The 27,186-nt window shown below is 40.3% G+C and overlaps 1 protein-coding gene across 5 annotated transcripts in view; it reads left to right on the top strand.

Moving 5' to 3' along the window:
* Positions 1-27,186, top strand: part of LOC139123024 (netrin receptor UNC5C-like) — a 199,722-nt gene that overhangs the window by 99,291 nt on the left and 73,245 nt on the right. For 2 of the 5 annotated variants that reach the window (XM_070688964.1, XM_070688967.1), the window contains exons 1-2: positions 7,684-7,835; positions 7,997-8,283. In XM_070688964.1, coding sequence (XP_070545065.1) covers positions 8,169-8,283 — 115 coding nt within the window. In that variant the 5' untranslated portion in view covers positions 7,684-7,835; positions 7,997-8,168. Of the gene's footprint in view, positions 1-7,683; positions 7,836-7,912; positions 8,284-27,186 lie in introns of those variants that run through there. The other 3 variants (XM_070688968.1, XM_070688965.1, XM_070688966.1) reach the window with 2 other exon arrangements.

The following is a 27,186-nucleotide window of genomic DNA, read 5'->3' on the forward strand; positions in this document are numbered from 1 at the left end:
GCGACATCTCGCTGACAACCTGACTTGTGGGGCATCTGGGGTCAAATGTTATCGCAGCGCCTATCAACGAAGCGCCGCGCGTGAGCGTGTGTTGCTGGGCAACATCGCTGCTGAAATTTGCATAAAACAATACGTCCCAGGACGCAACAGTAAAAAATTCAAAGTTTCACTGCTCTTAATTTATTCGTCCAGCTGTTCCCCTAGGACCAGGGTCATTTAGTCCTCCGAGGTAAGGTTGAAATTGAGGAATGCGAATCTCCTGAGACGTTCCTGTCTTCTCTCTTGACAAATCGGGGTATTTATCGATAAGGCTTTCTTGTCAGTAACGAATGTAAATATGGAGCCGGGTCCCTGCTTTTGATATTCTGTTGATAAGCTATTCAGCGTTTTTTTTTTTGCTTTCTTCAGAAGTATCTTTACCAGCCACATTGTCACATTCATCTGAATTTATTTCATCTGTACCAGGTTTTCTTGATTTCCCCTTCTGAAAAACCATGATTGTAGGTGATATAAAATGTGCATTGTAATTAACGTAGAACGCGCCTCGGGGACAATTATTTGGAGTCTCAATGTTTTCCGATTCTTTTCTAGTCTACGACTTGTGGGGGCTCATATTGAAGCCCTAGGTAAAGAAAAAACTTTTACTGTCTTTGTTTTTTGAAAATCGAACTTTTTATTTTTCTCAATAGGGATGGCGGCCATTTTGAATTTCAAATATCGGTAAATCTTGGGTAATTTGTTTCTCTAGTACCAAAATTTGCGCAGTGACTCCCAAGTTTTATTATTCCCTTGATTTTGAAAGAGAATAGTTGAAAGATCCCTCGAGGAAAATTTGAGCAAATGTTTAAGGTTTTCCCTTTAGAGGCGCATACTGCCTTAAGGAATGGTTTTCGTATTGCCATCGTGCTCGAAATTCCGTTTCAAGATCTCAAACTTTCTACTTCAGCTTCGGCTCGGACACAGAAGGTTTCAACTGTTGTTCATACCATACTGAGCTCAAAGAATCTCGACCATTCGGATCGAGTCCCTATCATGTTATTGAGACACAAAAAGTCACAGTGTCTCCTAGACGTTCAAATTGTTAGAGGGAAGAAAGAATTCACAGATATCTGGTCTTGAAAATTCCCTTAACAATTTTCTGGTGTGGCGCATGTGCAAACTCATTTCGAAAGTTGTGAGTGAAGTTTTGCAATCTTTTCCCGAAGAAATTCTTAGTAAAGCAAAGACACTGAAATGTGATCATATTCAATTTTAAACACCAGTGGATGAGAGAATTTTCCTCTCCAGTACGAAAAGATTCAAAATGAACAGAGTGACAAACTGCGATGTCGCTGTATCATTGCCGTCCCTCCACTCACTGGCGGAGGGATCACAGTGACGAGATAATTTTCCCGACGAACTGATTACCGGCGCAGACTGAAGGCGAGCTGAAATAAATGTCATGATGCCATTCTGTTGTCTTCAAAATCCTCAGTGGATTCGTTTTCTGACCAGAGATTTCCAGTTTAACACATTTTTTCTCCAATTTACATTTCAATTTAAGCGCAAGGAACAATACATTTATTCTTAACTGGCCTTTTATCGGACTACGGGAATATTTTTCACACTTGAGATAAAAAGAAACAGAAAGAGGCTTTACCAAAAATTACCTTTGGCGTCGACGAGGTGACAACCGTCTCTGGTTTTGAGTACGTTATTGTTAACGGTAGACATTAGTCATTTGGCTAACAAGCCGCCGGTCGAGAGGAATTTGTGATTTGGTTTTTTGTTTTTTTTTTGTTCGTCTGCTAAAGCTGTCATTTTTTGCGAGGGCTTGCCAAATGCAACCAAGCGTTGCCGATGAAGGTGACGTCATTTGCGTGATTTTCTGGTCCATTTTACCACCTCTAAAACCGAATGGTTTTGAAGTGTGTGGATTCTGGAAACGCAGAACTTGGAAATCCTGCGTCAGTGTTTCTAAATTCGGCAGGAGCGATGACGTAGGCAGGCGAGATCGTGTACGCTAAAGCTCGATTTACATCACGAAACATGTTTGGCCGCTGCCACCTTCTCAAGTGCGGTTTCTTTGGGCGAAAGATCCCCCCAATCACCTGTTCACCACGGCGCCAACCATCTTAACGGCATCCGTAGAGTAAGGAGAAAGATTAACTCGTAGCAACAGTTTTGAACGTTCAGTCATCACGTGGGAAGTCGTTGGGAAAACTGGGTTTTAGACCAAAAGGTCGTTTACTTCGTCGACATAAAAAGGTCGTTTTTTTTTAAAGGTATAAACGTCACTGACTAATGCACTGCTTCTTTTGTGAATTATAAAGACACCATCGTGGATAAACGGACGATTCAAATGTCTTTAACATTTTGAAAACTGCAACAGGTCGCCATATGTATGTAATAGCTATGGCAGCTTTAAAAATGTATTTCGGCTATGAAGTACTGGTGTATATGAAGCCCTCAACCCGTGCTCTCCATGGTGAGTAGGGATGAGCCGTTAGAGGATCACAATCAATTAATCAATCAACCAACCCACCAATTAATCAGTCAATGTAGGTATGTTTGTATGTATCTATCTATACATTTGTTTGTATGTAGTTATGTATGAATATTCATACAAATGCACACACACACGCACTGCACCTATCCATTATCGACCACCTCGCCGAACACTTACAACTCTAGGCAATCCATCCCAAGTGGATCTTTCCGGAAGGACTGACCTTTCACGGTTTCGTCACGACATCGTTCTGCACAGCCACGACTGAGGACAGCTGATGAATTTACAACGTTCTTTGACACTCTGATACCATTTATCCGCACTTATCTAATCGTTTGCTTTGCGAGTACCCTCTGTGCCTCCGTCAAATCGATCAAACATCGAAGTCGGGATAGAGCCCCCGCAATTTTACCAAATGTGTGTCGTTCACTGCACCAAAGGTTACGTTACCGTACAACACTGTATTGAATTTTTGAAAGAAACATGGATTAAAATGGTAATCTATTAAAAAATATCAACAAAATTATCCATCGGGCTGGATTGCTTGTATTCTAAAGGTTTTCTTCGGAATTTGTTTTTGTTTGCGAAAGAATTTTCGGTATTTTTAATTATCTCGGGTGAACTGCAACCCCCATTAGAAATTTTTCGACGCGATCGCTATCTAATCTCGATACTGGTCCGGATCCAGTGTGTACGTCATAACACGTTATCATTGACTAATGGGACCCGACAGGGTAAGGTCCTGGGACAGCTTTAATGTGAAACATAAGTATACCAAAATGTGCAACATGGCCAACAGTCTATGGTCTCGGGTCAATGAAAAGGGTGATCGAGCCATTCAACCGAGAAGAAGACAAAAAAGGGGTGTTGTAATTCCTCAGCTAGCCAACTGTGATACTCAGTGCCAGTCTCAGCAGATATTTGGAAGTACTCGAGAAATGATGAGGCCGTTTTGCGGTTGATTGGACCGCTGGTCTCACGGAAGCCCTACCGACTAGCCGGCTTTTAAAAGTATTCGGGATTGTGGATGCCATGGCCGGGAAACAGAAGGGCACAACTCAAAAAGACAACTCGGTGTTGCATCACCTGACCTGGCACAGTACACTGTGTATAGCAGACTTTGATTCCTTCACGTTTGCCAAACCAGGATATCACAGACCTCTGCGCAACCTGTGAACTAAGGGATGGACCGTTGTATCCTGGGAAGGGGGGGGCGGATGCTTCAGCGGGTGATTCAGCAGTGCTTATTTTTGGTGTGCCATAATACTTGTTTTATTGTAATTTAAATGGGGCGGCTTCGAGGCTGTGTTGGATATCGTGGAAACGAGGCTACCCTTGGATATCCATTATTAGCTTTGACCCTCGAGCGTTCCCCCACCCTCCCACCCAAATCTTAAACGAGCGTACAATTTTTTCCCTCTTCTTCCACTACACTACCCGATTATACTTCTACCTTGCTCTGTAATTCGTCCGACCGGAGTGGCGGACTTTGGCTTGCAGCCTGTCAACTTGTATTAAAGTAGTTGATCTTGATCCCCCAACACTGTGTCTGTCTCTGATGATTATTATTATTACTTTGTTATTGTTGTTGTTTAGTGCTAGAGTAGCCAACAGTAAAAAAACTCAGGTCAGCTGGAAATATATATAAATTTTAGAAAAATCGGTGGGCATGCTTTGCACAGTCCCCCCAAAAATGATAAATTTTGAAACGCGAAAATAATCTCATATTAGCATACTGACTATCCCCTTAAAATATTATGGTACATCTCTGATGTGGCGATAAAAAAGTGGTAAATGTTTGTTTCAGAATGCTGCCATGACCTTTTAACAGTCAATAACGACCATACAGCGTGTCCCTCCAATCACCTGTGTACAGAGACAAATAAAATTAACATAGACATGAGATCATTTCTATGTATATTTTTACAATATCAGAGATTGTCCACAAACACGAAACTCAATCTATGTGTGCCTCAGTGGTTAAAGATAGCAAACCGAACAAACACGTCCACTCGCACACAAAACAACAACAACAACAACAACAACAACAACAAAAGCAAAAACACAGGAAACTGATATCACGCAAAGACCGTCCTGCAGATTTGTTTTGCTATAACTAGGAACTTGTTATCGTATAAATTATACTAATTACGCTCGCATTTGCCCGAGTAGCTCCGATGGCCACTTCGTTTAAATCATTTCAACCACTACCACACGACTCACTCCAATCACATGTGTATGATTGTCATACCTTGGAATTGGCCAATGTGTCTGCCAAAAGTACGACACACATAGAGAGAATTAAATGGCTTGCCATTCGAGGTTTAATGGTTCTGAACCGAGTGACGTTTAGAAGATGCCACGCTACAGATTACTAATAAAAAATATTTAACCGCATGAATTTTCATTGACATCACTATACGCATCCAACGCGACTCACTTCATCAGCTGGCTGTGGTTGCTATGGAAATCACCAAGGCGGACGAATGTATCCAAAGACTGCAGCTGTTGCATTTTCAGAATTCCAGGGCAGAAATTGTTCCCAAAAAAATCGTGAGCTGGTCATTCATGCTGTATGCCAAGAATGCCTTATCCTTGAACAAGGGACACCTCGGTATCAGAAATGGACTGACTGCAAGATTTGTAATGATTGATGATAATATTCCCCATTTCAATATTATATTACCCGCCTAGTTGTGACGTAGACGACACAGACACATTCACTTACGCTCTGTGCTGCCATATTCGCTTTCGCTTGCGTCTGTGCTGGCGCACTTCAGGCAAATGTCTGTTGCCTTTTCCCAGTGACACACATCTGCTAGCTATCGCGGTCGGGGTTATACACAGTAATAGTGCCATCAAGAATGTGCCCCCGACAAGCTCATCTTACAAAAGCGGGATAAAAGTTATTCGATACACAAATGTTAGTTTTAGTCCGCGTTGCTGGAATGTCCTCTAACGGGAATAAACATTGCCATACGGCACGGCTGTTACAACAAGCACGCAACACGGCGACGTGATGTGAACCGCATAACCGACTGACCACGGCTTTATCAAATTGCCATGTCCCTCTGAAGCTGAACGATTCCATTTGATTTCACGCCCAGGCTAGAACCAACCGCGATCCTGCGTTCCCTTCAACATCTTGGAATGCCGTCGGGGTGACGAGAGAGTGCAACGGCAAATATGTCGCCGTCTCAAGAGATACTGCAAGGAAAACCTTGCGTGACTGAGTTAACAGCCGGTCCATGTGATCGTTTCACCAAGGAAAAAACAAAAAAACCTTCGCCTTTATAAGCAGGCTGGCCGTCCCTTTCAACCTCGTAAAAATCACCATACCCCTCAACCAGACACACAGCAATGACGACATTAACTTGCCAATATCTATTATTAATTTCCGGCTCAAGATGTAAACAGGAAAGTGAATGGTTGGTTGGTTACAGGGCTTCTGCGACAAATTTGTTATGTAAGTTTTCGACAAGAGTGGAACTGAAACCATTCTTAAAGTTGTAAAAAATAAACAATAGCATCTGCATCGAGCCTTGTTATTATTCCCGTTGTACCAATAATTTCTAACATTTATTCACTCAATGTTTGTTGCTGTGAAATTTTATTAGTCTGTCTTTTTGAAAGAAGTCACAACTTCTTTATTCCGTGGTGACTAGCGCAGCGTCACGGTATGGCCTCGCTCAAAGGATAAACTGCGATTTGATGTGGCGTTGTCGCGCGGATTGTCTACTTTTATTACACGGCCGGCGCCAGAGCCGAGATTGCGGCTGAAGTGGACCATCCCGGCTACGGCTATACTCAGACTATTTTGGCATACCTGTGTTACTCAGAAACTGATAAAAACAAACAAACACGACGTAGGCAAACTAACTTGACCCGTAATCGCTAAATAATATGTTGAATCAGTGCACGGGGACTTTTCAGCACAGAGTCAGTTAATCTCGTGCCCTTCGACCCGGCGTTTTTTAATGATTCTCTGACTCGCTCCCTTCAACAAATATGTATTTTTAGATTCTGTGTTAGTTGCCCGTCCAGGCGCATCCGACACACCTGGGCTGCACATTCGAACTAGGGTATGGGGACAAGGGGCGGGAAACGGGGAGGGGCATTTTCCTTGAGAATGACGCCGGTGGGGCGGGGAGGGGGACACATTTGAACCCGGTTCGCCAGGAAGCACCGGTAGAATAAATAATTACTGACCAAATTTGACTGAGAGTGGAACTGGGTTTCGACCCCTTGACTTACATGTCCACAGACAGCATTTTATCAGTCGACGTTTGGCGTGGCCATGTTCCGTGTGTTTTTTTTTTGTTTTGGTCTATCCAAGCCCATATTGCTGATGTCGGAACCAACATGGATGTAAAACAGTGGATGGAACCACCAAAGTGCCTAGCCTTCGCAAGTACTTCAGACAATTAGGAAAATTTAAAAGAAGGGGAAACAGAAAGAAAATGACTGGCTCCGCGTGACTCCTTAAAAATGATCAGCCCCATTTGCAAGCTATTAATGACGCTTTTTATCTGCTCTGGGTTTTATCACGAAACGCGTAACAGACAAAACGCCATACTCCGACGTCGCCAGGAAAAAAAAAACAGTCACGTAAAGTACCATTATTCCAAGCGCCCGACGTTTCTCAGTTCCTGCTGAACAGCTTTGCGACAGACGCGAAATTCATTTTCTTGACCAGCGCAACGTGTGCCACATGCGGTATATCAAAACTGACCGCGGGTTGTTTTGAGTCTGCGCTTCCAGTTTAACTGCTTTGGATCAAGTGTCTGTGCGCATAAGTGACTTGAACATCGCTGTGTTTTGTAATATTTCCCTGTATTTGTATTTGAGATTTGCGCGCTTTTGAAATAATCGCCGTCAGATTTCTCATGTCAACATATCGCTTTTTGCGCTTTGTAGGATTTTGTGCCAATGACAAAGGCGTTTACACAGTTTAGTAAATCGACCCTCCCCATGCCTGATATATCTGCAGCCAATCCCTGTCGGAACTGACCATCAATTAGACACTCGAACCACGTGGGTAAGAATTCCACAAACAATTGTCAGTTTCACGATCGCGGTATTATTCGCACTGGCGCCAACGTTGTTAGCGCCGAGTAAATTGCGGGGATCTTGAAACCGTCAGAGTCCATTTGCCAAAGGATAGGTACACACGAAAAACAAATAGAACGTGCTTCAGTGAAAAAAGACGAATCCCACAACTAACGTCAGTTCTCTTTCCTGGATAAGACGCATCTCTATTCATGACTGCTTACGATTTGGTTTGACAAATCTTTCTCCAATCGCATGAAGGAATCAGCTTTTTAACCGCACTCGGCTATCGTTTCTGGTAAGAAATTCACGGCCCCCCACGAGCGAAATGGTTTCGTCCTAGATTATGTCAGATTTGAAATCTTTTTGCCCTATTTCCACATAAACACCCTCTCCTCAGAAGCGGTGAATGTACGAGCGCCGATTCTCATCAAGTATCATTGGTGTTCTGTCTTGTAGAATGGTCGCAGTTTGGTCGTGAAGGCAGCTCAACTCGCCAAAATCTCCTCTCCGGAACTGTGGACTGGTGGTTTTGGGGCGAAGAAACCGAACTTTGACCGTGATTTTCTTCAGTGGAGTGTCGGACTAAAGGCTGTAGCTTAATTCGTAACGTGTTGGACTGTAGTACGATATGGGTACCTCTCATAAACACATGGTTCCTGCAAGATCGGGTCGTCTGTCACATAATCGACTACTCGTCGTTGGGTTTGCGATCCTGTTGGCGTCACATACCGTCAGATCACAAGGTAGGGAGGTTGAATTTCGTGTTTATAACGTGACTTGTGTTGTGTGTTGAAAGTGTGCGTACAGTGAACCTGTGGGTACTTGGTAAAGTTTTCGTGGTTGTTCTGTGTACGTTCCGGTTCAGCGTTTTGTACCATTTATCGGTCAGTGTGAGAAGTTGTGTGCCCAGCCGATGCAAAGTTTTGTGATAGAGTCCAAACCCCAAGCATGTCTGAATTTCGAATGGTGTACTAAATCATGCCATGTTTGTCAATGAGTTGTGGCTGGTAATACTAAACCAGGGGCATTTTTCCTTCATTCATCGTGTTCAAAGCGGGCGCTGGGTGCCAAAGCGCTGCAGAATAGAAACCCCTGAACGGCAATTTGAATTTTCGGTAGAGCGTGTCGACAGTAAGGCGACTAGTGTTTCAGATAAGTTTTTGTGCCCCTGTAACGCATACATGACATCTGAACAAGGGGGCTGGACCAAAAACGCCTCGAATTTGCTCCGATTGCGGGCTACCAGGGGACTTTCTCACAAAAGAGAAATTATGAGCAGGCATGCGATGCATGCAGCGATGCTCCGGCTGTGCAAACCAACGGCGAGATGTGTTCGGTTTTACCAGAGCATAGTTTGGTTGGCACGATTAGAGGGGCCGTACGCATACGTACGTATGTACAGTGCACTTTCTGAAGTATTTTATTATCACCGCACTAGTCTGTTTGTAAATTTACCCTCTAAGCCGTGGTATAAAAAAAAATAGGAACTAACCGGTTTTTGATTTGGTGATGGTCAAGCAGGGCTTATCTGGTGGCTGGCTCGGAGCTTCAGAGAGGTGGCGGCTATCTCCCAGGCTGCACAATTTTGCCCAAGTAATCCTTCAAAATATACTAATGAACCGTTACGCATCAAATCATTTCAATAAACAATTTTGACACCGTCTTAGCTAATTTTGGTATTTTCACAGAGACTGAAAGTCTGTTAATCGCAGGAAGAAAGGCGAGATCATTGAGAGACGCCTGGCATTCTCCCCTCTTACGTGGAGTGCAGGAGTAAGCGGTTAATACAATTAGCCAGGCTCCTCTCAGCAAAGGCCGCGTTACACGCAGTTCGCCATTCATCGCGGAGTTTCGAGTTTCTTGTCCGCTGTTTTCCACAAGAACACTCCATCTCGAGATCGTTTTTGTTCGCCTGAAAGGGCGTATTGTTCACGAGGAGTGCCCGTTTTTCCTCCAGGAGGGGGTTTTGTGAGCAGGTCAACCAAAGAGAGAGATAATAAGCCCAGAATGTTGTGGTTTATCAAAGGGGATCAAACGAGGGAACAATACGCACAGCCTCTCCAACTAAACACACAGTTAATTTCAAGTAGGAGACTTGTAAGAATACATGAATATTATTGTTGAATTCCGTGTAAGGCTCCTTAAGTTTTTTTCCGGAGGGTGTCTATTTGCACTGAAGATGACTTCTTTTTTCCATCAGCTTGTCCATTACTTTTTCACTGGACATGAAACCGAGTATTGAACCATTCTGATTTTCATGATCGCATCAGAAATTTTAACGAATTGAAGGCCAAAGATGCCGCTGGGTATAGGCTAGGACAAGGTGACAAAATACATACAAAATTGAACGGAAATAAATCGGTGTCTATGGTATCTTCACTGGAGGAGGAAAAGATCCTGGGATTAAGGGAACTTTGATATTTTCCAGTGTTGCCTTAGCAACAATGTCTGGCGAGCAGATGCAAGTCTTGTAGTGGAAGAGAACAAGGGGTTACCATGGCAACATGTGGGTGATTAACACGTTAATGCTTAAAAATGTTGGTTACTGTTTAATTTTAGTGAGTCATACATAAAAAGGATAGTTGCAAGCTTTGAAATGTAAGACAACTTGTGATAGATCTGCACTTAATAGCACACCACACAAAACAGCAGAATATTGAAGATTCGGTGATTGCAGTCTGGACGTGTAAAGGTTAATTTAAAAAGATAGCCAGAAATTGGTATGAAATTACATGTAAACAAGGGCTTGATTTAACATGTATTTTACTTTGGATTGGAACATATGCTGAGAAACCTATGCCGTGTACTATTAGATGACATTTTAAGTCGGTCTTTTAGCTCCCGAGACAAACACTAATTACAGATTTATTTCTCAATAAATTGTCCTCGTCACTGTTCCTACACAGAGTTTTTGCGTTAGGGCTGCCACTGTCTCCGCAACGCTTGCACTGCTCTTTGAAATCCAATTACGGCTGATGGTTTAAAGTTGTGTTTTGATGCCGTTCGGTCTCCCGGAATGTGTTATTTTGATTTTATTAGCCATCAATGAAATTGTAGGATTTAAACGCAGATCTCTCTTTGGTAAACTGCCGGTTTTGTATAAGGAGCACATGCGAGTCGTCCTGGCTCTTGTTCGATTTTGCTTGGATTTTCTCAACTTTATGGTTGCTTTACAATAGCTTGATGTTTGTCCGCTCTTATTTGTGTAGGTTTGTATGTCTTAATTTTGACAGGGCCATGAATGACTTAATTCAGAAAAAAGAAGTTGTAGTGCTGTGGTTAGTGAGAGAGATTGAGAGGCCGTATCGTGTGTTTAGGTGGGTCCTAGCTGTCACTCTGTTTACCTTTCCTGTTTATGAATTGTCATGTCTGTTGGTTTTTGTTTTGTTCTCCCATTCTGTTCAAAGTGCCCTAATCCAGCCATCCCCTTTTATGGGGGCTCAGTCGACACAAATGTTCCGATTTGCAAATCGCCTCGCCAAAAATGCAGCCCCTTTCTTTGACGTAATTGCCGAGTACACAGACTCAGGGGAAAATTTATGCAGTGTTTTTGAAAAAGCTGAATAAAAGGGCCGTGATCAGTTAGGCTGACAGGGGCCCGAGCCTCAGTGGCCACGCATCTTTGTCATTCAAATGCAACCGGTGAACTCACAGTAAGTACTGGCTATCCAAGTAGAGTGTCCTGTCTCGTCGGATGCATTAACAGCACACTGTGGCCCTCTTGTTAATAGACTTTTTAAGCCCGCTGTATAAAAAGTCTTTTTAAAAGTTACTATGAAGCTAAGTAGCGTTTTGATAGCGAGACCGGTAGCCCCAGTCCCCGTGCGTCATTTGCACCTTCACATAGAAAACAAATCTACTCAGGTAGAACTTTTTAAGGGGATGGAGCTTGAAGTAGGCTATCAGTGACATGTAGTTGCGTCTTCCAATGAAGAAGTACTCAATAGCCTTTGTGCCATCCTTAGTGGGTGTCTACACAATGAGTAAGAGGTTTCGCTAATTAGGCAATCCCACTTGGAGTAATTTTGCTTTTCTTGCCACCCCCAAGCCTCCTTTAGAATGTAAGCACTGAAAACCAAGCCCCCCCCCCTTTTTCTCCGGTCGGAGATTTTCAAACAATTTTAGGGATCTCTTTCTGTGCGATTGTCAGCCAGCACTCATCTCTGAATGCCTGGACAAAAGAGTTGGGGCAAACCAACACAGGGCTACTCTGCCGTGCATGTTGAAAGCCTCAGATTAGCATTGTTTGGGGATTACGGAAGTCAAGAGATGGGACTGCAGTTATCCAAGTGCTGATTTGCCAACATAATTTGTAGTCTCTGGCCATGCTTAGCACAGTTACACTCCGCACATTTTTGCAAGCCATGGAATGATAGTGCCATGGGCTGCCTCTCTCTGATAACACTGCGCTGTCTCCAGTCGCCCTGGCATGTTTTTAGTGTAAGCATATATGTTCTGTAATATATACTGTTGGTTTTTGGGATGTGTCGCCACTCAGAGCGTTCGACCTAACACTACGGGGTCTCTGGTTCAACTTCTCCGTCAGTGGCAACAGATTGTAACCGTTTTCTCGTCAGCCAGTCTGAGTGGTGGAGAGAGACATAGTCATTATGTCCGAGGGGGAACAGCAGAGTGTGGCTTGTGAGATTCCACTCCAGTTACTGTTCAGTTGTCATAGCAAGAGTTGCCGTTGATAAGTTCCAGGCCATTTTAAGCTTTTAAAAGGTCGTGAAATGTAACGTGATAGCCGTCGCGAGTGCTGTGTTTGTTTCACCTCCTAACCATCCGTGATTTCATTTGGGCTGGCGACTGCCACTCTCTGGTTTGTGCAGTAACTGGTTCAAGCATTGAGTCGTAGGTCTGACTTCTTATGTGAAGCACTTCTCTCCTTACTGTTTCTTAACCTTCAGAACAATGACGACTGACTGTCGCGCCTCTCTCTCTCCCCTCGTCTGTCCAGTTACAAATCTGAATGGGAGGATAAGTATGAAAGCATGGATTAGCGGTACTTATTTCTGGTCACAGAGCACAGTTTGTGACTTTCCCCTACCTTCGCTTTCTGAGTAATCATTTCACGCATCATGCTCGTATTTCAGTAAGTTGTTATGGCGAGCCTCTATCGCAAGCTTAATCACATTTCAACATTGAAAAAAAAAAGTTGTTACTTCAAAATTACATTTATACTGACAGTATCCCTCTAAGAAATGTTCCAATAAAAATAATTCTAATATAATGAACTCTCTTAAAGAAAAAATTGATGTAGTTGATAATTGATACACCGTGCTTCTGATTAAAACTACTCAGGCATATCAAGGATACGTGCATCTCTTTGAGGCATAACTGGAAAAAAATTATCATGAATTATTCCTACAGGTCATGGCTCGGCCATTTGAAATATGGAACTATTACCACAGTTGTGAAATTTTTTGAGCGTCAATTAGGAAGGTAAACATACTAAAATATTAATTAGTCTACTCAAGCTCCGTAGGGAATACGAACATGTTATATTAGCTGCGTGATATTATAAATCAACATTTCATAATTCCTGGCTGCTCCGAAGTCTTTGGTGTCCAACAATCAGCGGGCCATAAATTATTCCCTGGCATTTTTTGAGGATCTGTGTGAGTGTATTTGCAGTTCAAAACGATAAATCTTGGAGAGGTTGGAGCTTGGCTCATCAAAAAGAATTCTGTATGTTGTGGCTATGCAAACCGGGTGTGCTGCATAGTGACTAGGGTACTTGTTTTTGATGTTATTTTTGATGTTAACATTTGCATTTGTAGAGGGTAGTATAGAAATAGTGACTAAAATATATTTTCTTGATATCTGACATTTTCAGTTGGTCTCTGCGGCCACACTGGGCAAACATGTGACTAATTTGCAATATTTAGCCTGTTGAAGTTCAAAAAAAATAGATTCTGTGGTGTTCACTGCCAGGCAGACATTTGTTAGCTCAGGAAGCCGGGTGCGTCAGGGACAGGAAAGGAGAATACTGCATCTTTGTAGCAAATAACTCAAAATATATAGACCTGTGTGATTGTCAAGTAGCATTGTGAAAGCGGTCTATGCACTTGACATTGCCATAGTTTTGAGATGTTGTGGATTGCTTCTGATGAAACGAATTGACTGTGGAAACTTTGCTGGGGGTATTGACATCACCAGAAGCCCAATCAGCTGAATGTACGATTTTTTATGCTAATTTTGTTCTGACAAAGCACATCTTCAGTTGATTGCTTCTGTCAAATGTTTCATCTACAGTTTTTAAAAACTCAGCTCCAATTAATTAAAACTTTTTTTCAGGGTATGTTTTGTCGTTCATTTGCTTTGTGTTGTTCCTTTAGTACAAAGTTTTGTCAAGAAGATGGTGGTAAGAAGTAGGAAAGTGAAACAGGATTCGAATAATTTTACCCTAGACGGCAGAATCATCATTAATTAATAAATCCCAAACTTCCCAGCACAAAATAACACTTGTGTTACCTCAAAACGCACTTTGTAAAAAAACACTCTGTCTAGCTGACCTCGTAGCTTATGAATAATTCATGATTGTTAGTTTTTAGTGGGTGTCTAATCGATCAGACAAGTTTGGGAAGTGAAGGGGAGGGAGGGTTGGGTTGGCGGCTGCGAAACCATCAAACAATATATTGTGACCCAACATGAAGTTGTAATTCTTATCAGCATTAATTTAAGACAGAATTTTCTGTGATTAATGAGCAATAGCGCTATCACATAGAATTTGTCGGGTTCCAATTTTGCTGCTTCAGACTACATGCTACTACAATTTGTAGACATCCTGTTACTCTGATTTTTAGCTCCCATAGCCATATGTATATATGGCAATGGAAGCTATTCTTATAGGCTAGGAAAATGTCTGTATGTATGTATGTCTGTATGTCTGTATGTCTGTATGTCTGTATGTCTGTATGTCTGTATGTCTGTATGTCTGTCCGTCAACATCAAAAACTCCAAAACCGCTGCACATTTCATCTTGATATTTGGTGTGTACATGGATGATGGGCTGTAGATGAGATTTTGTTCAAATGAAGTTGTCATTGCCAAAAATATGCAAATTAGTGCCAAAAAAGGCGTTTTTGGTAAAAAATCTCCTTCTTCATAACCGCTGGTCAGACAGCTTTGATATTTGGTATACAGGTCCCTAGGCGATAACCCAACTTGGATTTGTTCAAATTGTGATGAAATATGCAAATCTGTATTTTTAAGGAATTTTTTTGTCATTTTTGGTCAAAAATTTATTTCATCAAAACCGCTTGTCTGACAGCTTTGATATTTGGTATACAGGTCCCTAGGGATAGCCCAACTTTGATTTGTTCAAATTGTGATGAATTAGCAAATCTGTATTTTTAAGGAATTTTTTTGTCATTTTTGGTCAAAAATTATTTCATCAAAACCGCTCGTCTGACAGCTTGATATTTGGTATACAGGTCCCTAGGATAGCCCAACTTGGATTTGTTCAAATTGTAATGAAATAAGCCAATCTGTATTTTTAAGGAATTTTTTGTCATTTTTGGTCAAAAATTTATTTCATCAAAACCGCTCGTCTGACAGCTTTGATATTTGGTATACAGGTCCCTAGGGATAGCCCAACTTGGATTTGTTCAAATTATGATGAAATAAGCAAATCTGTATTTTTAAGGAATTTTTTGTCATTTTTGGTCAAAAATTTATTTCATCAAAACCGCTCGTCTGACAGCTTTGATATTTGGTATACAGGTTCCTACAGATAAACTAAATATGATTTACAGAATATATGATGAAATCTGCAATTTTGTATTTTTGGTGCAATTTTTGCCATTTTTGGTCAAAAAATGTGTTTCTCAAAAACTACTTGTCTGATGCCTTTGATATTTGGTATACAGGTTCCTGGGGGTTCTCTTAGTGTGATATAGTGAAATTTGATGAAATCTTCAATTTTTGTATTTTTGGGTCAGTTTTTGCCGTTTTTGGTCAAAATATTTGTTTCTCAAAAGTTACTCATGTGATAGCTTTGATATTTGGTATACATTTTTATACATAATTATGATGAAATCATCAATTTTGTATTTTTGCAGCTAATTTTGCCATTTTAGGTCAGGCCATCCTGAAATGAGCTATCAAAGATCTCAACCTTCTTCATCAATACATATGTCACAAAACGTTGCTCTCTTCATAACACAGCAGAGCTCTGTCGACCATTGGGTCGTTTGTTAGCTCCCATAGCCATATGTATATATGTTTACAAGTTTACATTTTATTGAAAATCTCAATAGCCACTGAGCAGATTAGATGAAAAATTAGCATGTAAGTACTTGGGCTGACCTGAAATGATTGTGCACATCTTGGGTCAGTATCTTGGACTTGCTATTTTTCATGAATTTTTTTGTAATTTTCTCCCATTTTTGGTCAAAAAATCTTCTTCTCTGAAACCACAAGTCTGATTGATTTGAAACTTGGTATGGAAGTGCATAGGAGTGACCTTTCTCAAATCTGAAATTTGCATATTTGCATTTTTTGGCTATTTTTTTCATTTTTGATCAAAAATTTTTTTTAACTCTGAAACCACACGTCCGATTGAGTTGAAACTTAGTGTAGAGGTTTTTACGGGTGACGTCAGTAAGATTTGATCAAATTCTGGTGAAATTTGTATAATTTTATTTTATTGGGGGAATTGTTTCTATTTGTGATAAAAAAATCTTTTAGCTTGATTTTAGCTTGTTTTGATAACTATATGGGAGCGACCAGTGACATTGTCACTATTTTTCTATTACTTTTCAAAAAACAATTACAGGGAAACAATCAATAATTACATCTCTGAAACGAGTTTCCATCCTCCTCCCCTACTGACTGATTTCCTCTTGAAAGACTGCCACAGTCATTTGTATAGACAGAATATATTGCTGACTAGACAAAATAATTTCTATGTTTCACTAGTTTAGGAGATGTGTTTTCTTTTGAATGTGGTTTTTGTCATCCATTTTGTATAAAAGAAAAACCCTCAAATATTTTGTACTTGATTATTTCAAACTTGCTGCGAGTTAATCATGAAAATCACGGTCTGAATCTTTGACATCTTTTTCTTGGAATCAAATATTTCTGAATCCATCAGTAGAAAGAGTGAAGATGGTTGGAATCAGCAGTGTGATTTGGCCGTTTTATTGCCGTTAACGACACTGAGCCACCGATAACATTTTGCCTTCACACCAAAAACTCAGCGTCCATTAGTAAAATTGTTTTATTGTGAGGTTTATGACCCATTCCCTGAAGAAAACACAAGAGATTCCTCCACTCAGATTCGGTCAATAAATCTTCAAATTTATATAAATCATATAGAGTTATGGAAGCCCGTTCAAATAACATCAGCTTCCTTCTCTCAAGATTTAGAGGCCAAGTGGGAAGGTTTTGTGACCTTCTCAGCAAGGAATGTCCCAGGGGGAGGCTCACAGTTTGACCCCCCTCCTCTCTACTAATCGAGTTTGCATATGAAATTTTACGCTACCTTCAGCATGTAAAGAGTCGACTTAATTCTCCTCTTTTGTGACTGATGCAACGACGGGAATCATAATTTTTCATCATTCATATTTAATTCTTGGGCTTATCATGCAATTTTGATAACCATGTGAATTGCTCGAGTGGATATGTAATAACGAGAACATCGGTAACTATGTAAAATTGTCGGTTCTTACAAATCGCTCACATTCCTGTACACAATGAATCATATCCCATAATATTTTTACGACTGTGTGCAATTGAATCTTTCATCTGTACACTGTTCATTTATTGCCTTGAAGTTTGTGGAATTCCAAACCGACACTGAGAAAAACCAATATCATATCAGGAAAATGGTATGTTTGTGGAACGCTATAAAGCTCACTTTGATTTTGGCAAGATAAAATACCATCTGCGACAAATGGATTGGCGTTTCCTTAATGAGGAAAATGTAATTTGAAGGCGTGATTAATGCAATTCTTCGCAGATTGCTTCTTTTTTTTCTCTCTAAAGCTTTTTTTTAATCCAAACTACTAGCTGGTTACTGTATATATAATAATTCAAAAAAAATATAACTACAAACAAGCTTACCCATGTGAAATGCTCATTAAGCGGTAGCATCTTTTATCTAGTCTGCCGGAGGAAAAAAAAATGTCATCGCTATCATACAAATATGAAGCCTGCCAGCATTGGATGTCATTTGTCGTGGCATTAAGCTGTGTAGGAAGCAGGAATTACATTTTCGCCTTACAGCTAGTATGGAACTACAGCACACTCTAAATCAGAAATTCTCCGTATTTGTGATTGCGGAAAAGCAGGACAAATGGTATACGTTTCTCTGTATATGTTGGACTGTGAAGAATTCTGTGAGGAGGAAATTAAATCAAAGTAAGCTGAGTGTCGGAATTTCACAAAAGCTCGGCAGAATTGAATGTACAGCATAGATCAGGTGACTTCATCACGTTCGTTGCTGGGAAAATAATTTGCTGTTCTGTTGCTGACGTTGTTTTGTAAAGAGTATTTGAACGGCTCTGGTCAGCTGTTGGAATGGGAAAAAATTGAAGGATTCAGAATCAAGGAGAATTTTTTCCAAGGCCAGAGCAAACAGGACAACTTTATTCTGCATGAGTTCAGGTGTTCTGTTGTACTGGCGTCTAAGGTGAATGATTATGGTTCGTTTTCTGACTGATTTTGCTGCCGCCTCTCACGTTGAAAGAGAGCTTTGTTCGTGGCATAATCCATTCTAAACTTGTTACAGTCTAAGAATGGAGGGCAAAGCAGCCGTAATTGCTCCATCTTGTTACTTATTAGTTTTCTGGCTTGGATGGATGCGTAGTCGTGCTGTCGGCCAGTGTTCCTGTATCAGCAGATGGATCTACAAGAGGGATGGATGAAAAGAAATTTAAAATGCTCAGCTGCAGTGACCACATCATAAGGTCAGCTAATTTATGCAGCAATTGTTCTAGGCTTTGAATTGACATTTACACTCGGCTCGAGAATATTAGATAATTTTTGTTTTCGCAAACTCAATTTGTCACAGAAGAGAATCACAAACACAAAGTATACATTGAATGACTTTTTGGAGTGTTGACCAGGTGCTCCATAGGTGATCTGCTTCTACAATTGAGCTAGGCCAAATTTCTGATTATGTATTATGGTCATTGAGCCAATTGGGCTGAAAATGCTATTGTTCCAGCTCAGACAGTTAAGTGTTTGTCTGTGAGACGGGCAGCCAATGTTTATCTTGAAATTGGTGGTTCTTGGAGACACTGCACAAAATCTCTAATCAAGATTCAGACGTCCTAAGCTCTCGAACCATTTCAAGTGTTCATCGCAAATATCCATCAGCATAGAGGGATAAAAACCGAAAGCACTGCTGCACATGCTCAGTGATTTTCTGAGTCCTCTTTTATTGCGCCAGCCGGGTCGGTCATGTGTCACCATGGAGAAAGCATATGTCAGCTATGCTTCACCGAGTAGAAAAAAGCACATGTCAAAGTCACATGAAAAATTCAAGAATTTGGCCAAAGTGCATGGATTTGCTGAATTCTGTAATAGTCCGATGATTATATGTGGTTGTTCGGTCCCTTGGGGAGTCACTGTTAAACTAGCTGCCTGTGTAACAAATTGAATTATGGGCAAAACTTGTGCTGTGGTTAGGCACTTCAAGCGACTTGCTCCATGTATTGGCATGCTATATTGCAACCTAGCGGCATATGGTCGTGCCAATACATTTTTTAATTCGCCTCTCAGGTGTAGGGCAAGAGCTTGTGGGAATAATACCCAACTCATAAATATTCATGAGCGATCAAAGCTATGCATCATAGCTCGCTGATTGTCTTAAATATCATATTTGAATTTGCTGATTTTCAATTTTTCTGGAGCAAGCCCCCGAATTGGACATTAACCATTAATGTCTCAATTTTGATTTCCTACCTGAAGATAAAAAGCGGCATGTTAGTGCAGAGAGATTGCAACCCAGTGAACTAGTGAATGAATTTACTGCATATGTGCAGGGTTCTCAAAAATTTTTGAAGTAGGCGGAAAATTCAGAAAAGTAGGCGGTTAGCTTCTGTGTGCAACCAGAATCCCTGGGCGGGCGGGGGAGACAGTTCTGAGCAATTTCATGCATTCTTATACAGTGTATAAAAGGCTATTCCAACATACACACAGGGGGAGGGTTTCCTGTGTGCTAGAAATTTTTAAAATTTGAAGGCATTTTGGAGTAATTTCATGCATTATTGTACTGTACGGAAAGACCATTTCAGCATGAGAGTGTTAAGGATTATTTTTAAATTTGAAGACATTTCTGAGCAATTTCATGCATTCTTATACAAGTGTATAAAAGGCTATTTCAACATACACAAAGGGGGAGAGGGTTTCAGGGACGGGGTCCCCGTCCCTGTGTGTGGGCAAGAAATTTTTAAATTTTGAAGACATTTTGGAGTAATTTTATGCATTCTTGTACAGTATTTAAGACCATTTCACCATACAGAATAATCATTATCATTGCCAATTACAACATGTTTTCAAGGGATAAAGTTTAAAAAAGTCAGAAAAATTAAGTTGATATCACTCGGGCCTGTCAACTGCATTCAGTTGACATGGATAATAGCAAAATTTCACCAGACTGTTGTGTAGAATTATGTTTAGCTCATGACTTGAACAAACATTTTGAAATACATCATAGAATAGGGGTTTTCACAACCCAGAAAACGATCCGCTAGAATCCTGACCAGCCTGGCTGCACAAAGTGTTTTACTGATTTAAATAAACTTGATTGAAGATACAGTAAAATCAAAGAGTTTATTCAATTCAATGAATTATAGGAACACAATTTTCAGTGATTTTAATTCACTGTACTAATTTCACAATAAAACGAATCCGCGAGCTGATTATTGATTTTTTGCTGATGTTGAATATAATTGAAAATGAAAGCTAAATTTCAGTGTTCATGTTTGATAAAACCTCAAACTAACGACACTGAACGCCAGCCTGTACTACACCGTGTGTGTACAAAGCACCGGTAGTCAGTACACACAACGCGATATCGGTCGACCTGAAATTTGACACTGTGATCGACGTAGCTTTTCAAAAGTACGAAAAGTGAGACCAAGTAATTTTTTGTTTATTTAGATTTGATCTAAACCTCCCAAAACCAACAGACAAAGTCAGAAAATCAAAGTTTTCGAGCGTCGACTTTCTCTTCCGCGATGCACACAACCACGGCCCCTCCACAAAACGCGATGTCGATCGACTTGAGTTGACATCGTGATCGACCATGGATAGATTGACGTGGCGTTTCGAAAGTATGAAAAATGAGACTCAGTAACTTGTGGTCGCTTTAGATTTGATCAAAAACCTACCAAACCCATCAGACTAGGCCCTACTCTTACGCAGAAAACCAAAGCTCTCGAGCGTCGACTTTCTCTTCCGCGTTTGAGCGAAACAAAAGTCGGCTTCATTCGGAAATGGTCGGCTGTTCGCGGGCATAACGTAATTGTATGTTAGTCCAATTTTGGCTATACCCGATGTGAACGTCGGAATAATTCGGGCTGTGATCGGGCGAGCGAGGTTGACCTCGAGAGCGATTCCTAGTCACGGTGTACAGTACAACACGTTCGCTGATTGCGGTACTACAGTGATAGCAACAAGTTCACCGCGTAAATTGCTAGACTACATATAGCCACATCGGCACTTCTGAAATATTATCTGCGGCTTGCAAGACCACCAAAAAATCTAATTATTGTTATCAAAACCAGAATTTCCGGGCCAGAGAGCGAAACAGTGTTGAAAAGTAGCCGGCCAAAATACGAAAGTAGCCGGTCAATTTGGCCGGCATCCGGCTAAAAATGAACATGCTGTATGTGAATCACAAAGAGAGGTGTTATACTTCAGAAGTCACATAATTGAAAACTACGAGAAGCGATAAATCTATTATATCATGAGAAGATATCCGCCTGCAAGTCTCCAAGTATCTGAAGTTGCATGTAGTAGGGTTTTATCATTGTCCAATGTAGAGCTGTAGTGACTGAGAACCCGGCAAAGCGTTTACTTTCTTGTACCAATGATGCCAATTAAAATTCACTCATTATTACAATGTTTAGTGCAACAACACTGTAATGAATTGTGATGAAATATTCATTATTTTATTTTAAAACAAATACATTTCCTTTTCCTTATCCTCAAGGTATGTTGAAATACAGCATATTATGTGCACGGTATGCAGTGTTTTTGTAGATGCATATAGTGCACGATTTTGGGCATGTGAACATTCTCTATAGATGGTGACTCGTCACATTTGCATATAATCTATGTTCATGCTACTTTCATGAATGAAGCCATTCGTTTAGGAAATCAAGGGTCAAATTGGTCTTTGTTGACATATTAATTCTAGTCGGATTCAGTTGTCAACAATAACATAAGACGTAACACACGCAGTCTGTGTTGACTAGTTGAATAGCAGGCATTTTGAGGATATGAACAAGTAACCATCCAAGAATCTGTCAATGTAATACAAAAATGAGCAACAAAGCTGAAAAGTAAAAATATTTAAAATGTTACATCTATTGGAGCTGTAACTTTCAGAGTTCAGAACTTGTTTGTTGAAGGGAACCTGGTCATGGCGCATGTGACTTTCGTTTAATATAGCAAATAAATAATGTTGTAACATTTGTTGCAGCAAGTCACAATAGGTACACAATGAAGGGACTCTGAATGCAATAGGGAAAACAGGCCAATCATCTTGTGTATGTACTTTAGCCAACATCGTGTGTAGTAAATGTATTGGTCCTGGAGGACCCTGATCATGATGCCCTCAGTGTCCCTGTGACCAGATGTTTCGTGTTTTTGTCCTATCCAATCAAAAGAAGTGTTTTTATGATGAATATCATGATTCGTAAATTCCGTCAAATATGGTAGCCATCAAAGACAGCTGTTAAAGTGGAACTTTCCTTATAAAAGCCAGATTATCTTAAGTATGCAAATGTAAAAAGCCACGCTACTAATCGGACGTTCCATGTTTGGTCCCAGAATCCCATAATTTTGTCATGTTTGAGGGGTTCATCGTCATTGAATTTTAATTTTGCATATGATATCTGTGAATATATAGTGATTAAACTTGAGTTGAAAATAAACTTAAAAAATGTTCCGTTTTGTGTCGGAGAATGCGTATGTTTCAAATGTGTTCCCTGTACGACCATTTGACCCCTCTTTGCATATGTCATGAAAGTGCCTATCATGATTATTCAAATTTATCATACGGTCAAAGCGATGCTATGAGAATTCAAAACTCCCGTCCCGGTGTATGCAAATGGCTGCATCATCAGTAATTCCCCATTGTGCGCCCATGGTCCTGTAACTTCCTGTTTGAACTATATATAGTGAGATGGGATATCTGTGTACAGAAAGCGCGAATAAGAACATGATGATAAATGACGAATGAGCACTTTCTGGAGACGTTCCGTCATCATCCCCCCAATATTGATCTTTTGAGAGATAGCGATTTTATCAATGTTGTTATCTCGTGAAAAGCGTACTGGCTGGATATTCTTCATGGAAGCGCATCAATTGAATTGATGTAATAATCGCCATGGTAATATCTGGAACCCAGAAAGATGCAATCTTTCAGGATGTTGGAGGAGACGAATGTCCTAGAAACGGATGACCATATGGATTGAGGTCCCGCTGTTGCTTCGGAAAAGTTATCAGATTGTGCCATGGTGACATTCCGTAGGTACCAGGTGTGGCATTCCGTCGTCAAATCACTTCGGAAGATTGATGAAACTTTAAGTATACTTTGTGCATGCACCCAGAAGCATAATTAAAACTTTACTGCTAGTGTCTGAGTAATGTCGAAATTACTCCCGGTTGTGCGTGTCGCAAATCAACCGTAAAGGCCCACCTTCCATAAGTGCAATTTTTATGAGGTGCTGGCTTCTATATTCATAAATAACCCTGGTGCAGGTGTGAAAATTCTGTTTTCGCCACCTTGAACATGCGTGACTTGTGATGTGCAAAGTGAATGATCTATAAAAATGTGTAAAATATGCATTTGAGTGTCCATGTTCGTCTCTCAGACGTCTGCATTAGCAATGCCACAGGGGTATACAATTTTATATTTCATAGCAATGCATTTACGTGCCAAGAGTTTAAGAGTTCTTCTTTCCTGTACCAGGCATCAGGGTTTAGGAAGAAGTCATGGTGAACCTGAAGTAAACTGGGCTCGTGCTGGACAATCTTACAAATTATCATAACCCTAGGGGGTCCAGTTACTTCAACATGTAGCAGCTCCTATGAGAAAACCCCCAAATGATTTCATTGTGATGATTGGCTACAATGTTCTTCAGGTGCAACAAAGTTGCCATATTTTTTCTGCTGAGTAGCAATTTTTGTTTCTGAACGAAGTTTTGACCTCCCTTCATGTTTGACTTTGAGTGGAGACTTCCTTCATTAGTCGTGGAACCCGAGATGCGGACAGATTTCCTCTCTGTTAGAGTGAAATTGTATACATTATGAGGCTGACCTATGCCAGTAATTAGGAAAAGCATCCCATATCTCGGTGTGGCGGAGAAATGTGGATACACTTGTTAGTGGAGCAGTGAACTGGAAAGGGGGAAAAAGCTGCCATGCATGTAACGTGATTGTTCTGTAACAACTCTGGAAGCAGGTTAGATTTCATATTGGTCAAAAGAAAAATGAAAGTACATGTTTGCTGTTGCTGATTGTGGGCTGTACACACGGGGGGGGGGGGGGGGGGGGGGGTGTGGTGTGTGTGTGTGACAGTTTAACTAGGTTTACGCAGGGAGATGACATTGAGATAAACTTTGGGTGTTCAGGAAGGAGAGAGCTTTTTATGACAGGTATATGGGCTGTGGGACTTGAACTTGAGTAGAGGCATTGAGAGACTTGCCATGGAGTTGACAGGTGAAGTTAGTTTTTTGGTATCCCAAGGTTGATAATCTCAGACTAGAGCTAAGCAAATATACATTGTTTAGCTCGGGTTGATAAATATCGATTAAACGGCCTTTCTGGTTCAAAGCTGTCATGGTGACTACCTCTGGAGTACACAGTGATGATGTGTTTTTGGCTGCATATTTGTTTGATGATTTTACGCATTCTCATGAAACAGGAAAAAAAAATCTTGCTTCATGGCACCAAGAAGAAAGCTTGTGTCAAATCTATGAAGGTTAAATGTCAGCCCCCCAAAAATACTCTTTCACTTTTCTTGTGGCATGCAAAATTCATGACAAAGTGGAGGAAAAGAAAAGACGGAGATTATATCTATAGATTGCTTGGATGTTGCCGGGAGTGCATGTACTTATGTATGAAATATTAATTAAGGGCAAGCATTATAAACTCCTGACCAGAATGATTAGGCTCGTCTGTTTCATTTTGTGTAATCAGTGTGGAAAAGCCAGATGTGAGTGACCCCATCGTAATTATCTTTTGAAAGTTTCCTGCCGTCAGCACCAGGTGGTTTGCAGCTCCAAATTGGTTTTAATTAGTACAAATTGTACTGCCTTTGATTGTGTTTCTTGTAAAAATGAAATTAGTTCTCTGGAACTATTGTATTTTCTAACAGTTTAATAACTTTTAATTAATTAACAACTAATTGTATACCTTTGTCATTACTGTGATTGATATTTTGTTGTATAGTTTGCATAATATTTGCATATTAAATTTGCAAATTATATGTCCTTGGCCTGTATATTTACATACTTTCATCATTTAATTTATTCATGGTGGGCTATATAGCCAAAGTCCATTACCCTAAGTATTTTGACGTAAATTTCAATGTTAAAACTCACAGACTTAAACAATAAAATTCGACTCATGCTAAAATAAAAATGTACATCAGGTTAGCCACTGACTCAGATTGAAAAGAAAATTTATTAACTACGGAGGATCATGCAATCTGGAAAAGTTATGTTAATTTTGCCAAGCAGTAATGGAAATTGAAAATAAGTAAGGCTTATAAGTTCTCGTTGCATCTTGTGGTACACGTCTTTTAAAATGTAACAAGGGGCATTTAATGTGTAATTACGGAGTTGTAGAGCTTAGAGCCTAAGTGACAGGCTCTGTACAATCATCAATATTTACAGAGACATGAGACAGGTCTCATATAAATTCTAGATTGATGAAGTTTTTCCCATCAAGGCTGTGTAAGTGACTGATAGATATGGATGCCTCTCGTGAATTTTCAATGAAGGTGTAACAATTCAAAAGCTGATCGTAATTGAGAGCTTCCAATGCCGCAAAAAAGAGAAAACACAGAATCTCAAAGCAATCAGTAAATGTTGTATATTTGCAAATGATGCTCAGTGTCAAGACACATCTGTCAGATTTTAACGATTCTCTGCATTTTAGAAACAAAAATTGGTTTTTTTTTAAAAAATTAGCTTCTTCCAAAACAGAAACAGATACATGTAAGTGTGAAAGAGTCAAGTTATTGGAAGGTGTTGTAAAATCTATCTGATTGTTTCGCCACTTCAGTTTCTGTGGCGACTTGACTCTTACAGAGACAAAAAAAATAACAGGTGACAAGTGATTCAGTGTTTTATATTTCTGAAGGCTATCACCATGTTAACATACATAGCTATCCTGCAACCCTAGATTACTATTTGTTTTGATTCTGATAAATATAATATTTTCCATTCTCTCTAAAAAAAAATGTAAAATGTTCATGAAATCAATGATGGCGTATGCTTGGACCCGGGGGAGGGGGGGGGGGGAACGTGATTGCTTGTATGAGGCTTAGTAAATGCATAGGTGTAAGGTTGAATGATGGTTTCTGTGTCTTCTGGCCTGATGAAACATTCACAAACCTAGCCCATACCCCGGCTTTAATAACATTCTGGAATGGATAGAACATCCATTAGGTATCCGCCACAATGGTGTGATCTGTGCCAAGGTGATCGCTTTACCAATGCAACTGACGCCTCGGTCTTTCAGATATCTTTTCTCTAATAGAAAACTATAAATTTTCAATGGAGTGCGGGTGTCATTCTATTTGACTGAACGACTTGCGGGCTACTCCTGCGACGGAATTTGCACCCGAAACGTACGCACGGAATTGACTGGAGACCTGACGTGAAGTAACAAACAATATTATACTTTGACATGTCCATTTGGGGATTCCAGTTTATCTTGATGATTTTGTCTTTTTTAATCAAGTATGTTTGCCTTGGAGTGCTAGTCGGCCGTCTTACCCGCTTTCCCCAACATGTTATTAGCCCCAGCAGCTCGCTTTAATATTTTATCGTGAGATGTTCTCCCGTGATATTCAAAGTGTGACATTTGCTCAGCAGAGAAAAGAAGAAATTTACATTTTAAAACTTCAGGTCACTTCAAGTTGCAGTACCAGTTGTCTCAGTAATGCATATGGGGATGCATAATTTCTGTTTAAAGCTTCGTGGATTTTTATTCTAGAGAAGGGGTCCTTAGCTTTAAATCTGAAGGTCCTATCATTTAAAGGTAGGCTCAAGAAATTTGTTTTCTGAAATTCAAAATCGCAGGACTTGCATCTAGCAATCACCACAACAATCCTCTTTGATTGATGCTGTCGTGGGCAACAAAGTGTTCTGCTGTCTCAGCCGAGATGATGAGATAAGATCAAAACTCCCATTTTCCCACATTTTGATTTTTTTGCGAAACCATAAAAATTC

Source organism: Ptychodera flava, chromosome 22, assembly GCF_041260155.1.
Source record: "Ptychodera flava strain L36383 chromosome 22, AS_Pfla_20210202, whole genome shotgun sequence".
Classification (NCBI taxonomy): Eukaryota; Metazoa; Hemichordata; class Enteropneusta; family Ptychoderidae; genus Ptychodera; species Ptychodera flava.